We start from the raw sequence: 16,157 nt of genomic DNA on the forward strand, positions 1-16,157 counted from the left end.
ACAAAAAAAGAATATATTTACTGCAGTAAAATTTTTCCTTAAAATTAATGGGGTGTGTGTTGCTTATGCGCCTAGGTAACCGACTGGCTTCTCCTTAATCAATCATTAGACCAACAAATAAACAAGAAATTGGTTTTATGTGTATTGGGCATAAGAATACACCTCTTTAATAATCCGTGATGTTGTGTTTACCTCCAGGCCGAGGATACGTGAACTACAGAGACAGCAAACTGACGAGACTATTGCGGGAAGCTTTGAGCGGGAACTGTCGAACTGTTATGGTCGCCCACGTGAGTCCTGCGGGACTGAATAGGGAGGAGAGCAGGAACACCCTGACATACGCCTCCAGGGCGAGTGGGATAAGCCACAACAAGGTGGGTTCTGTTCTGGAGCATCACCTAATGGATTGTATTTGTAGGTGAGGTTAGTTATATTGGTCAGAACTTCTGCCCCAATGCGACTAAATAGTGTATTCTTAAGGTTATGTCATTTATAAACATCTGCATCATTGAAAATTAAAATTATCTGGAGTGTATTTGAAGTTCAATTTGCATCTGATCGTTTTGAGGATTATGTTCCAAGAACAACTTCTTCACAGGGAAGGAGGGAAGTTCCTTTAGGATCCATATGGAATCAGTCTTAGGGGACCCTCCAAAACTGGTGGTTGAAAATATCCAAGTCCTTGACACCAGTTAAAATAACAAGTGATGAGTTGTTGTTATGACTATGGTTTTAACTGATTCATTCCTGTCAGCAGGAGAAGGTCATTCTTTCATGCTGGAAAAAAACCTTCAGCATCTATTCACAAGTAGTGTATTTGTATGAGCCAATCCTAGGGATTTACATTATGTTTGATACTGAGACTTTATAAATAATCACCGACTTATTTTCTATTCATCAAATACAGAATGTCTGAAATACTTAAATACATTTTTATCCTATTCCAGGTGGAGCGGAACGTCTTGGACGTGTCATTCCATGTGTCCCAGTACCGCAACATCATCCAGGACCTTCGCTCAGAGATCACCAGACTGAGAGAAAAGATGTCAGAGGATCGACCACCGTCGGTGACGCGACCTCCGTCTGGTGGAAAGCAAGCTAAACACCTCAGAGAACAGATCGTGTCTACCTTCAGGGACCAGATGAAACTCAGGTAGGAACTAATCAGGTGTAGGATTAGGTTCATTGAACAGGTTGTTCACGTGTGAATTAGGTGAAAGAATCCTGTTATCTTCTGGGACCAAATGAAACTCAGGTAGGAACTAATCAGGTGTAGGATTAGGTTCATTGAACAGGTTGTTCACGTGTGAATTAGGTGAAAGAATCCTGTCATCTTCACGGACCAAATGTAGCTCAAGTAGGTTCATTGAAAATGTTGAACATAAGGATAATCTTAATAAGCAGATCCTGTTCACTTTTTGAGACCAGATAAAGCTGTGTAAGACCTAATTAGCTACAGGATTAAGTTCATAAAAGATTTCATTCATAGGAGTAACATTTCAGGGAACAAATCATTTTTTATTTTTTAGGACCAGATTAGGTTATTTCGCAATGTAATCTACTAGAGCATTAGATATGTCCTTTCTTAAGGGATGTCAAATGATCATATTATTGAGCCTGTTTCACTAATAAAGTTTAAAATGCATCAAGACATGAACAAAATTTTCCAATACAGTAGACTCCCTCTTATCCGGATTCCTTGGGACCCGGATAACGGTTTTTCCGGTTAGACCGACGTCCCCTAAAACTCATTAAAACGGACCGTTTACGGTGTTATTCGACTTAAATTTAGGAGAGCATTGTATTTAGATATGTGATCACTGGTCTCAAATCTTTCCCACGAGAACAGTCGTTTCAGTACCGCCCACTTCCTGCCGATTTAGTCCAGTTAAACCAATGCGCTGGTAAAAATTGTCCGGTTAAAGAGATTTCATTTCCGGGGAGCGCAGTCCGGTTACACCGATGTCCAGTTAATAGGTGTCCGGATAAGAGGGAGTCTACTGTAGGTAAACATTCTGGCAAAAAACTTCTTTCTTTGTTACAAAAAGTGTGCATTTCCATTGTCCAGCTCTGATTAGAAGCTTTTTGATGTTTTCACTTGATTACCCTATGATGTCAGATTGTCTGCCAACTACTATGCTGTCTCAAGACTCACAGAACAGATAACAACTTTAATCTAAAAATGATTTTTAAACTATTCCAAATGTTTCCCAAATTATATAACTTACTGTTAGTCAAGCACAAATACTTTTGACAGACGCCGCCTCATGGACATTGACGGCCATCTTCTCTCGCTTGGAGTAGAGGCTGAACGCCAACATCAGATCATCAGCCAGTGGGAGTCAAGAAGCAACAAGCTGTACACAAGGAAGAGCAGACCAACGACTAACCAGTCAGAACAAACTAACAACAGCAACAACTCTGGTACGGTATGGCTGAAACTTGACTCCAAACTATTTTTTATCTTTCGCCTCAAGTATTTCAGGAAGAAATCTACTTTTATCTAAATAACCGCCACTCTCTTTGCTCACCCTCCACTCCTATTGTACTTTTTAGTTATCCGCCCTGATTTACACTTGCTCCCATCCACCTCTCTTATATGTTCCACCCCCACTACCTATCGAGTTTTGGACCCTTTGACTCCTTAGAGGGAGTGTGTTAAGCTTTGTTTCTTATTCTTTCATTGCCTATGATGTGTCTTCTTACCAAATGAGGCTGAAATGTCCAAATATCCTGAAATTTAGTCTGCTCCTACACTCTATTTTGCCTCTACACCACCGCACACCATGACCATCAACATATACTTCACCATCCACCATCTCACCAAACTTGCCAAATCACCTGAGTCTATCAACAGTACCAACTCCCAGGATATCTATCACCTAAACCCAAAACTCAGTTACTACCAAGTTTCGCAACATGTTACTAAATCATAAAACTTAGCTTCATGATATACTCAGAACTTGTGGAGGCTCTTGCTCTATCCAAGCTAAAGATGGCCTGTTTCTACGCACACACTTGAAGCTAAGGAAATAAATATATTTTGGATAATAAATACATTGTTATCATTTTGTGAAAACTGTTCATAGAACTAAACCATCTACTGTACACCACAAGTTGGTAAGCATACTATGCATAATATGTACAAATCCTTTGCATAATGAAGAAAATTTAATGTATTTACATTGTACCACAAACTTATCATGTTTTAAATTTGTAAACTGCAAAAATAACTATTCATTTACTTAAAAAATGTCTTTAGACCAATGGAATGAGGCCAGCATGCATCAGGCTTGGTCTGACCTCAGCTTCATAGAGAGGGAACAAGAGAGATACATGAACCTCAGGTCTGCCACACTCAGAGAGCTGGATCAGTGTCGCCAACGTGCTGTCGCGTTGGAAAACGTAAGCAACATTTTTGGTTATGTGACCAGGTACTTTATCCCTCACTGTACTGTAGTGTAGCCAAGACATTAGCTTTTGATGAGTACGGTAGATAACCTCACTGTAAAGACAACGCTTTTAAAAATTGCCTCTAAATTGCCTTAATTATATTAAAAACAGTGAATTGATCTGTGATATGAGCTTTGTTCTTTTACAGGAGCTACCTTCTCGTCTCGACTCAGAGACAGAACAAGAGTTGCTCTCTCTTTTGTGTAGAGTTCATGAGTTAGAGGCTGACAAAATGGCTCTGCAAGGGGAACGGCTCGTGGAAACCCATGAGCTGCGCAGGCGCGGTAATGTGAAAATCACCAATGTTTTTATTACCTTAAGCACACTCCTTTCTATATGCCATCATTCAGCTGAAGACTTTTAATTCCATGACGTGTGGTTTTAGAAGACTTACCTTAAAAGCTTTTTCATGATTTATGAAAATTATACTGTCAAAGACAAAAATAGGATTTTAATTTGTGTTCCAATACAGTTTTGAGCAGATTTGTTTTTTATTTATTCAAATGAAAATATGTTTTCATCTACCGTTGTTTGTCCTGTGTGAACTGAAGATAAACTGTAAAACAAAAGTTGCATACTGTAAACAAAATGCTTTATGATAATAGAAAACAATTACTGTAGTGGACATCAACACACTCAAACATAACCTAACATGAAGACAGTATTCAAATGTCACAATAGGATGGAAAGTCTACTTTTAAGTATCCAAGCCAATAGATATTACCTACTTTGTATGAACGATCACATTATATTTTAATACAGGCACAAAACAGTTTTTGTTAATATTTACCTAAATAACTTCTTGATCAGCATTGTACGTGTTATTAAATTTACGGAAAGTAAATAAAAGAAACATCTTATAACACGGTGTTATAAGACGTTTCTTTTATTTAATTTCCGTAATATTTACTTCAAAATAATTTTTACAGTTTCAAATGTTCATATAATTGCTATTAAACAGATATGAAAGTAAACCGTAAAATACTGCCCAGTAATGCTTTGGTAACACTCTAATAAAAAATTATCAAACTTTTAAAGTATTGTTTAATTGATTATGCTAAACAATTTAAACTATTTATATTCAAGGTGAGTTGATACAGCGATTCAGCCGACAGCAGAGAATAACTGACGACATTATCACCAGACAGCGCCAGATAATGGAAGGTAAGGGCATTATGGGTAATTGGAGAGTCTTGGGTTTTCAAATACACATGTCGATTAGCTAAAACCATCAGAATTAGAATCGATTTATTGTCATTTGTCAGCATTACACTACTGGGCAACGTCAAAAACACAATAAATATACAGTAATATGCAGTAAAATGTACAAAGAGAAATATGGGTCACGTCCAATTTGAATTATTTGAGCTCTTTCGGCTAGTGTTCATACTCCTGTAAAATCCAATGAACAACCAATGGCAATCTCAGTGGCGGTCCCAAGATTTCATTTCGGGGGGTCTGGTGGTATATATAAAATCCCCCAGAGAAAAGGGGATCCAGGTTTAAAATCAGTAACTCTAATACTCAGTAACCCTTCCAACGCTTCTTGAGACTGAATTTCTGCAAATTGTTACAAAGAAGAAAGATAGCAACAATTACTTCCGGAGAAAGAAAAATAGTGTTAATTCTTCAGGAAAAGGCAGATAAAATTCTCAACTACAACTCTAAGTATAGAAAACTTATGTTGCAAACTTTCCCATTGAATTTCAAATGAACATTTTCCAGAGGGTAAGCTGGTTCTTCCCTCGGATCTTCAAGAGCTTTACAATGTCTACCAACAAGAGATTCATTCAATGACCTACAACCCAGAGAGTCTTCCACCGATACATCGAGAGTGAGTAAATAGCCTTCTTGAACAAAAAAATATATTTCTGTAGAATTCCAGTTGGTAGACCTGCAATTAACAGGATCCTCAAACATCCACCATTTGGCTAAATGCAGGGACAGGCTAGTCCATTATGTCTAAGTTAATGAGTATTAAACATTAAACTGAAATTCATTCTTTCGTTCTACAATATTTGGAACGGTTAATTCAAAATTACAACTATTTAAAAGGAGTTTTATTTTAACCAATGTTAACTATTCATTACTGTACTTTCCTGTAAGTGGGACCAGTGGTTTTATTGAAGCTCTATACTGTTCATCGATTTTTGCTATATAATAATAGCAAGTATTATGTAAAATAACAGGATTGGGCTATGGAAGAATATGCAAAATGGACAACCATGTGTTTTTCCCGAAATTCATACATTTATGGAGTGCCTTTGTTCTAGAAGTTTGTACGAAAGGTCATCTAGAGTTGGCACGGCTGTTGAGAACGATTATGATCTGCAAACTCCCACAAGGTAGAACCAAAAATTTTACCCAGGATCTAAATCAAAATCAATTAATTAGTCCATTTTGTCAAGGCCCCACTAGAAAAAAGGGGCCGTGCTGCAGCGTGGGAAGCGCAACATGTCACAGTGGTGGATTGTGGTGGAAAGTTGCCAGACGTAAACAGCCAGCTTATTTACCTAAAACATATGGAATATGGCAGTGAATCTATACACAAGTGTGAGGTCCTGCTACATGGTTTTTTTTTTTTCTAGTGGGGCCTTGATTGGGTTTAAGCTTGAAGATACTATCTTACTTAAAATCAAAAATATCGTACATGGTAAAATTGTAAAAATTTAGGTTATACGAAATTAAATTTACTTTGGAATAGCCTCTGGATTACTAAATTGTACTAAAAAAGCTAAATTGTCTACATACAGTGTATAACTGCCAAGGGATGATCCAGATCACTGTAAGTCAGGTAAAATGTTATTCTTTCAATATAGTGTTTATGTCTGCTATTGGAAATTTTTTAGTTATTTAAGGGAACTGCCTTGTCTTGTTTCTACATAACATTGACTTTTATACAATATCACGGCTGGGTAGCTGGGTATTCCAAGTGCTCGCCTAGCAATCAAAATGTTACCAGTTCACCAGTTCAATCCTGAGAAAAGCTAAGAGTATAGCTTTTTGATGGTCTGAAACTTAACACAGCTGTCCCTGATTATTGGGCTTTAAATAAATGATCCTGACTGATAAAACAGCTGATCTTAGTCAGTAACAATGCTACGAAAATCATCCACTCCATATTCTACATTCATCGTTAACTCATATTTGGGTTAAAATACCCACCTAACGTGGCGCCCCCATCTCATATTGGTAATGGTAACACAACGTTTTGTTTGATAGCAAAAGTAATTAATCGATATCCTGATGATCTCTTGGAATGAAGCCAGCAACTGTCAGATTTGAAGGGGAGCATATAACTACTTGGCTACCCACATAATTTATTAGTTATACACAACTTTATTAGCTACCTAGTATTCAGTCATCTGTCAAGTCTGCTAATTGAAGTAAACAAGAAAAAAAATTATTTTAATATGTCCTGATAATTCAGGATATTATTTAGTGCTTTCCACAAAGGGATGGAACACACAATTTTAATGGAATTTTGTTTTGTTTCAGCAATTCTACATCAGGAGGGGATTGGGACACTCTGCCCCCCCTTCGTCCCAAAGAGCCCCCCGTGCCCCCCAAGGCCCCTGAGTTGACATCATTGCCCCCCTTGCACCCCTGACAGAGAAGCAGACAAGTTGTAGGGGTCACCTAGCATAAACCTCAAAAATCAAAAGGGGAGCGGAAATCACTAAGAAAATCTCAATTAAATATACCCCTCTAATATAAATGTAAAGAAAATTACACGCTCCTTGTAAATTACTGTACAGTGATTACACAAATGGTTCTCTAATGTTATAAGAGGTTTTGGATCTTGACTACAGTCATTTTCAGTATAAGTATTTGGCTATATTTGTGTGTATTTGAGAAGTATAAGAACTAGTAAAAAAATTAATATTGAAAGATAGAGGTTACAATACAAAATATAGTTTCTGTGAAGCTATATGATGGTGACAAGAAAATAATGTATTTTGTATATTTGCAATAGTAATAGTGTGGGTGAGACTCCCACCCCACAGGTGAAAGAACTTCTCATGACTATAAAACACTCCACATACACTGGTTTTCATATTATTTTGGTCTGTTTTCTTTCTTAGACCACATCTATGGTTTTAATTGACTAGAATTTTTTGTTTCATTACTGAAAATAGATCCCTAGTGAAGTGAAAATATCCAGAATAATTTTAAACTTAAGTTCCGTCTGAACATCAGTTCAAAAATAATACTAAAATAAAATGTTTAGGGACAGCTTTTAGCTAAGAGTTTTAATGTAGGATATTGAAAACGTCCAGTGTGGTGCTAAGTTCAATTATTGTAGCTTAATAAGAAACAACCTAGCTAAAATGTAGGTAGCATTTTAGAATTTTTATAATGATGTGTTTTTATAATAAATTTAGACCTCACTTTGATTTCCAATTCTAAATAATCATTAAGGATGTAGATAGTGATCATTAAGTCATTATTGTGATCTTTAAGGTATTAAAATGTTAGTGAATCCAACATTCACATTGGACTCTGAAGTAGACATCCCATCAACTTGGACAGTCTGTAACCAGTTTTTTTTACTGATTTCAAGGGTGCCACCAGAAAAATTTATCATTATTTAAGAAATCAATATTTATTTTTTTTTCACGGCAATGCCATTTTCAATAATAACAATCAGTTAAGATTGTAAAAAAAGATTATATAAACTTCAAGACTGACTTAGAAACCATACAACAAAACAACATTTCATCAACAATTACATAAATACAATCAATCATTAATCAACACTATGACATAAAAATGCAAAATGATTATGAATAACACTTTTTTTTTTTTTTTTTTTAGGGAGAGGAGGGAAAATGCTTTTACGCACACAGGTAGCCAGCCTGTAGTGTGAGACTCCTGAAAATTGTCAGACTACTCACTAAAAAAAAACCCCTCTACTCTGTTGGACACAGACCTGGAATTGTTTGTCACATTACTTCAAGTCAGGCCAACATGTGACCTAAGCCTTCAGGGCTCGCACCGTTTCTGGCATTTCGATTCTTAATGACCTACAACCGCATCCCGGTCAAGGTCGATCTTCTTGGCGCGGAGAATACCCTGGATATAATGTGACACACAGGTCCAATTGTCCTCACCCTCCGTCATAATCGGTATGACCGTGTCCACCGACAGCAGTCCTATTAATTGTTGAGCCTCCAGGCGGGGCCTTTCCCAGCGCTGGCAGTGGAAAAATGTATGTTCCACGTCATCGAGAATGCCTGGGCAGTATATGCAGTCGGGTGACACGGCTTTGCCCATCCTGAACAGGTACGACCGGAAAAAGCCGTGTCCCGTCAGAAATTGGGTGAGGTAGAAGTCTACCTCTCCGTACCGCCGATCAACCCAAGGTTGGACTTGCTGTATCAGTCGCCTGGTCCAGAGTCCCCGTGTCTCCTGTTCCCAGCCCTCCTGCCACAGCTGGTAGGTGCGGGTGCGTTCCTCTGTTCGTGCCTCGTCCTCCCCACGGCGCCGGTAAATTGCCTTTCTCTCCGCCGCCAAAAGTTTGACGGGGATGACTCCAGCAATCACCAGGATGGCGGGCTCGGACACTGTTCGGTAGGCAGATGCTACCCTCAGTGCTGCCTGACGCTGCACTCGGGCGAGCCGCATCCTGTATGCCTCCTTATTTAGTGCGTCTGCCCACACCTCCGCACCGTACAAGAGTACGGACTGGACCGAAGACATTAACAGCCTTCTGAATAACACTAACAATGATAATAATATGGTCAATAGCTTATAAAGCATGATAATAATTTCCAATAGTTTATAAAGCAATCTGATTTTGGCCTGACCCAATTTTGACCGAATCAAAACCGGTCAAAACTTTTTACGACTAAGTAAAGAAGTCTTCACCTTAGCCCCTTACTTACCATGGGGTCCAGAAAAGAGAGGGGTTTGGGTACCCTCCTTGAAAATTATTTTGAAAGTTATGGCCCTAAAAACTAAATGATAATGATTTTTACGAGATACTGCACACAAAAATTAATCTAGTCGCCCATATTTGTTGCCGAATATGTTTGATCCATGCAAAAGATAATTTGTTGATCTTCTCTGCTCCGGGGGGGGGGCCTCTTCTCCTCTCTGGTGGCATCCATGAATTAGTTAAAAGTGTTGTAAAAGTTACCCTTTGCTTTGGTATAATCAAACTCTATGTATAATAAAGCGGGATCACAGATCTGCCACTCTGTCAATGGCGCTCCATTGAACTAATTGTTCTCTTTTGTTTCTAAACTGGCTACAAAACTTTGGCATGGAAATCTAACGTCTACTTCACAGTACTGTATATAACGTAGTCAAGAATGATAGAAATATTTTTAAAAAGATTTGTTAGTTTAAAAAAAAATTAGAATAGGCTAGTTGTTATACTATGTGAGTATATAAAATGCAAAATTTAAAAAAATATTAAGTGAGTAATTATAATATAATTATCTAAAACTATATAGCAGAATCTGGTAATCTTATAGGCCTACCCTTTTGGTTAGTTTATAATTTTAGAACATGAAACAATTATTGGTCCCATAAATTGTAAATTATGTTGTATGTCAATTTCATGGATAATCTTCTCTTCACACCATTTCCAGCATTTATAAACTTATTTTGTCATTGACTCCTAGGTTTAGAGTTTTTATATAGCATTCAATCAAAAAGGGACTTCATTATTGTAATTTATACCATCAAAACAGCTCTTCCACCTGCTAAGCATAGCCTTTTATATTTTTTTAATTAATAGTTATTACTATAATTTTGCTAATAAATTATTTTGCTTACATGTCTGTTAGTTAATTAATTTACCTGTGTCATTTTTTTTTGTGGTTTGATTTGGTTAATTCAAACATTTTGGTCTCCTCAGGTACCTTGATACATTACAATGAGCTTTAGAAAGTAATGATAAAAATACCACGGCCACAGCAATAATCAGTCACATTTACATTTTCATAAACATCAGTTAAGTGGTTGTTATGATATATGATCAAAGGATCAAACAGTTATGCTCAAGCCTGCTAAGTGAAAAAAATAAAGGCATTGGCATCGGCATGGACGACCGTGAAGACAGCTATCGCCAGCTGTCGACCCTACATTTTTTCCCCTCCCACAACGACTTCCCCTCTTCTCCCTCTCGACCAATCAGATACCGCCTAGCTTAGAGTAGTACAGTCGATGTTAAAAAAAAGACCTCGCATATGCAACTACCTACTACGGATAATTTACAGATTTCCAAACCAAAACTAATTCGCTATACTTATTTATTAAGTAGTGAATATACTTAAATAATAAATGTATTACGACAAAGTATACTAGTGGAAAATTATATAGTTATTTACTTTTATCGCAATATACATATATTACCTAAATAATGTATAGACTCGTTTCTACCTAAAGCTACTGTTTAAAATATAAAAGTAACTATAAAAACTCAGTATAAATAAATTTTTTATTTCAAAATGTCAATATACACTATATCTTCTTCTAATATATAAAATTCTCGTGTCACAGTGTTTGTCTGCAAACTCCTCCGGAACGACTTCACCGATCGTTATGAAATTTGGTGTGTAAATTCTGTAGGTATGCGAATAGGAAGTAAACTATTTCCCGTTTCGAAATTCTTAAAAGGGCTCCGCCCCAGTGGCTCTGGAGTTTCCCATGTTAACCTTATGAGAAATGGAATTATTGAATCTTAACAGCTGTTTCAATTAAACAAGTTGGTTCTGTTCTATGATGTTCAATAGCATTAAAGTTACAAGGATTACCAACAGGGTGCAGCACTATTATTTCTTTTACATTTATGACAACAGCTAATTTGCAACCAAAAGGTGAGTGAGCGTAGCGAACGAACTTCAACCTGGAAGCGAGTTAGCGTAGCGAACGAGCTAACCTGAAGGCAAGTGAGCGCAGCGAACGAGCTCCAACCTAAAGGTGAGTGAGCGTAGCGAACGAGCTCCAACCCAAAGGTGAGTGAGCGTAGCGAACGAACTTCAACCAGGACGTGATTGAGCGATGCGAACATCTAACCTGAAGGCAAGTGAGCGCAGCGAACGAGCTCCAACCTAAAGGTGAGTGAGCGTAGCGAACGAGCTCCAACCCAAAGGTGAGTGAGCGTAGCGAACGAGATCATCTTGAAAATTAAACGTAACGGTACTTAAATTAAAAATAGTCAAAGGCAAGACAACAGACAACGTCTGCCGGGTTTTCCATCGGTCTGTCTTAGGGGAAACCTATAACTTAGGCGATACGAAGTTCGCCGGGTCAGCTAGTTATTATATATTATAATTAATATACATCTATAGATGTATATTAATTATATACATTATATAATTATATAATTATATTAATTATATACATTAATTATATACATATAGAGGTAGGTATATATGTAAACTTAAATTGTAACAATGTAAATTGTAACCTAAAAGTGTACATATGTTATAACAAAATAAAAAGTGGTGGAAAATAGGTCAAAGTTCCCCTAATCTCTTCCATACCGCTTATGCTGAAAAATCCAGCCAACCTTCGACGGGTACCTAATAGAATTATGTTCCTTAACAATTCCCAAACTTTTTATTGCTGAAATTAGTTAAAGTACATGTAACCTTAAGGTGGACATATGTGATAAGACAATAAAAGTGGTGGAAAATAGGTTAAAGTTCTTCTAACCATTTCCATACCGCGTACGCTGAAAAATCCAGTCAACTTTCGACGGGTTATAAAATTATGTTCCTTACCAATTCCCAAACTTTTTATTGCTGAAATTAGTTGGGTTACATGTAATCTAAAAGTGTACACATGTTATAACAAAATAAAAGTGGTGGAAAATAGGTTAAAGTTACCCTAACCATTTCCATACCGCGTACGCTGAAAAATCTAGTCAACTTTCGACGGATAATAAAATTATGTTCCTTAACAATTCCCAAACTTTTTATTGCTGAAATTAGTTGAGGTACATGTAACCTAAAAGTGTACATATGTTATAACAAAATAAAAGTGGTGGAAAATAGGTTAAAGTTACCCTAATCATTAATATACCGCTCACTCTGGAAAAACGAGAAAACTTTCGACGGATAATAAAATTATGTTACATATCAATTCCCAAACTTTTTATTGCTGGAATTAGTTGAGTTACATGTAATCTAAAAGTGTACATATGTTATAACAAAATAAAAGTGGTGGAAAATAGGTTAAAGTTCACCTAATCATTTCCATACCGCGTACGCTTAAAAAAAAGTCAACTTTCGACGGATAATAAAATTATGTTCCTTATCAATTCCCAAACTTTTTATTGCTGAAATTAGTTGAGGTACATGTAATCTAAAAGTGTACATATGTTATAACAAAATAAAAGTGGTGGAAAATAGGTTAAAGTTCACCTAATCATTTCCATACCGCGTACGCTTAAAAAAAAGTTAACTTTCGACGGATAACAAAATTATGTTCCTTATCAATTCCCAAACTTTTTATTGCTGAAATTAGTTGAGGTACATGTAACCTAAAAGTGTACATATGTTATAACAAAATAAAAGTGGTGGAAAATAGGTTAAAGTTACCCTAACCATTTCCATACCGCGTACGCTGAAAAATCCAGACAACTTTCGACGGATAATAAAATTATGTTCCTTATCAATTCCCAAACTTTTTATTGCTGAAATTAGTAGAGGTACATGTAATCTAAAAGTGTACACATGTTATAACAAAATAAAAGTGGTGGAAAATAGGTTAAAGTTCCCCTAACCATTTACTTACCATTCAATCTGTAGAACTCACTCAACTTTCGACGGATAATAAAATAATGTTCCTTATCAATTCCCAAACTTTTTATTGCTGAAATTAGTTGAGGTACATGTAACCTAAAAGTGTACATATGTTATAACAAAATAAAAGTAGTGGAAAATAGGTTAAAGTTACCCTAACCATTTCCATACCGCGTACGCTGAAAAATCCAGACAACTTTCGACGGATAATATAATAATGTTCCTTATCAATTCCCAAACTTTTTATTGCTGAAATTAGTTGAGGTACATGTAACCTAAAAGTGTACATATGTTATAACAAAATAAAAGTGGTGGAAAATAGGTTAAAGATCACCTAATCATTTCCATACCGCGTACGCTTAAAAAAAGTCAACTTTCGACGGATAACAAAATTATGTTCCTTATCAATTCCCAAACTTTTTATTGCTGAAATTAGTTGAGGTACATGTAATCTAAAAGTGTACATATGTTATAATAAAATAAAAGTGGTGGAAAATAGGTTAAAGTTACCCTAACCTATTCCATACCGCGTACGCTGAAAAATCCAGTCAACTTTCGACGGATAATATAATAATGTTCCTTATGGTACATTATTACTCCATTATTATTCCATACTCCGCGGTATGGAAATGGTTAGGGTAACTTTAACCTATTTTCCACCACTTTCATTTTGTTATAACATATGTACACTTTTAGATTACATGTAACTCAACTAATTTCAGCAATAAAAAGTTTGGGAATTGATAAGGAACATAATTTTATTATCCGTCGAAAGTTGACTGGATTTTTCAGCGTACGCGGTATGGAAATGATTAGGTGAACTTCAACCTATTTTCCACCACTTTTATTTTGTTATAACATGTGTTCACTTTTAGATTACATGTAACCCAACTAATTTCAGCAATAAAAAGTTTGGGAATTGATAAGGAACATAATTTTGTTATCCGTCGAAAGTTGACTTTTTTTTAAGCGTACGCGGTATGGAAATGATTAGGTGAACTTTAACCTATTTTCCACCACTTTTATTTTGTTATAACATATGTACACTTTTAGATTACATGTACCTCTAGTAATTTCAGCAATAAAAAGTTTGGGAATTGATAAGGAACATAATTTTATTATCCGTCGAAATTTGTCTGGATTTTTCAGCGTACGCGGTATGGAAATGATTAGGTGAACTTTAACCTATTTTCCACCACTTTTATTTTGTTATAACATATGTACACTTTTAGATTACATGTACCTCTAGTAATTTCAGCAATAAAAAGTTTGGGAATTGATAAGGAACATAATTTTATTATCCGTCGAAAGTTGTCTGGATTTTTCAGCGTACGCGGTATGGAAATGGTTAGGGTAACTTTAACCTATTTTCCACCACTTTTATTTTGTTATAACATATGTACACTTTTAGATTACATGTAACTCAACTAATTTCAGCAATAAACAGTTTGGGAATTGATAAGGAACATAATTTTATTATCCGTCGAAAGTTGACTGGATTTTTCAGCGTACGCGGTATGGAAATGATTAGGTGAACTTTAACCTATTTTCCACCACTTTTATTTTGTTATAACATGTGTACACTTTTAGATTACATGTACCTCAACTAATTTCAGCAATAAAAAGTTTGGGAATTGATATGTAACATAATTTTATTATCCGTCGAAAGTTGACTTTATTTTTAAGCGTACGCGGTATGGAAATGATTAGGTGAACTTTAACCTATTTTCCACCACTTTTATTTTCTTTTAACATATGTCCACTTTAAGGTTACATGTACCTCTAGTAATTTCAGCAATAAAAAGTTTGGGAATTGATAAGGAACATAATTTTATTATCCGTCGAAAGTTGTCTGGATTTTTCAGCGTACGCGGTATGGAAATGGTTAGGGTAACTTTAACCTATTTTCCACCACTTTCATTTTGTTATAACATATGTACACTTTTAGATTACATGTAACCCAACTAATTTCAGCAATAAAAAGTTTGGGAATTGATAAGGAACATAATTTTATTATCCGTCGAACGTTGACTGGATTTTTCAGCGTACGCGGTATGGAAATGATTAGGTGAACTTTAACCTATTTTCCACCACTTTTATTTTCTTTTAACATATGTCCACGTTAAGGTTACATGTACCTCTAGTAATTTCAGCAATAAAAAGTTTGGGAATTGATATGTAACATAATTTTATTATCCGTCGAAAGTTTTCTCGTTTTTCCAGAGTGAGCGGTATATAAATGATTAGGGTAACTTTAACCTATTTTCCACCACTTTTATTTTGTTATAACATATGTACACTTTTAGGTTACATGTACTTCAACTAATTTCAGCAATAAAAAGTTTGGGAATTGATAAGGAACATAATTTTATTATCCGTCGAAAGTTGACTGGATTTTTCAGCGTACGCGGTATGGAAATGGTTAGGGTAACTTTAACCTATTTTCCACCACTTTTATTTTGTTATAACATATGTACACTTTTAGGTTACATGTACCTCAAATAATTTCAGCAATAAAAAGTTTGGGAATTGATAAGGAACATAATTTTATTATCCGTCGAAAGTTGACTGGATTTTTCAGCGTACGCGGTATGGAAATGGTTAGGGTAACTTTAACCTATTTTCCACCACTTTTATTTTCTTATAACATATGTACACTTTTAGATTACATATACCTCAAATAAATTTAGCAATAAAAAGTTTGGGAATTGGTAAGGAACATAGTTTTATTATCCGTCGAAGTTGAGTGAGTTCTACAGATTGAATGGTAAGTAAATAGTTAGGGGAACTTTAACCTATTTTCCACCACTTTTATTTTGTTATAACATATGTACACTTTTAGATTACATGTACCTCAAATAATTTCAGCAATAAAAAGTTTGGGAATTGATAAGGAACATTATTTTATTACCCGTCGAAAGTCGAGTGAGTTCTACAGATTGA

The 16,157-nt window shown here is 35.7% G+C and overlaps 1 protein-coding gene across 1 annotated transcript in view; it reads left to right on the forward strand.

The window, feature by feature from the left end:
• The window catches only part of LOC128999512 (kinesin-like protein KIF19), a 29,744-nt gene extending 22,535 nt beyond the window's left edge, over positions 1-7,209 (forward strand). Inside the window, exons 8-16 of the mRNA XM_054426076.1 lie at positions 199-374; positions 948-1,153; positions 2,258-2,429; positions 3,277-3,405; positions 3,602-3,737; positions 4,540-4,617; positions 5,179-5,287; positions 5,727-5,798; positions 6,952-7,209. Coding sequence (XP_054282051.1) covers positions 199-374; positions 948-1,153; positions 2,258-2,429; positions 3,277-3,405; positions 3,602-3,737; positions 4,540-4,617; positions 5,179-5,287; positions 5,727-5,798; positions 6,952-7,063 — 1,190 coding nt within the window. The 3' untranslated portion in view covers positions 7,064-7,209. The remainder of the gene's footprint in view (positions 1-198; positions 375-947; positions 1,154-2,257; positions 2,430-3,276; positions 3,406-3,601; positions 3,738-4,539; positions 4,618-5,178; positions 5,288-5,726; positions 5,799-6,951) is intronic.
• The last annotated feature ends 8,948 nt before the right edge of the window (positions 7,210-16,157 follow it).

This window comes from Macrosteles quadrilineatus, unplaced genomic scaffold, assembly GCF_028750875.1.
Source record: "Macrosteles quadrilineatus isolate MER2022 unplaced genomic scaffold, UCM_ALF_1.0 Scaffold_8__2_contigs__length_117827958, whole genome shotgun sequence".
Classification (NCBI taxonomy): Eukaryota; Metazoa; Arthropoda; class Insecta; order Hemiptera; family Cicadellidae; genus Macrosteles; species Macrosteles quadrilineatus.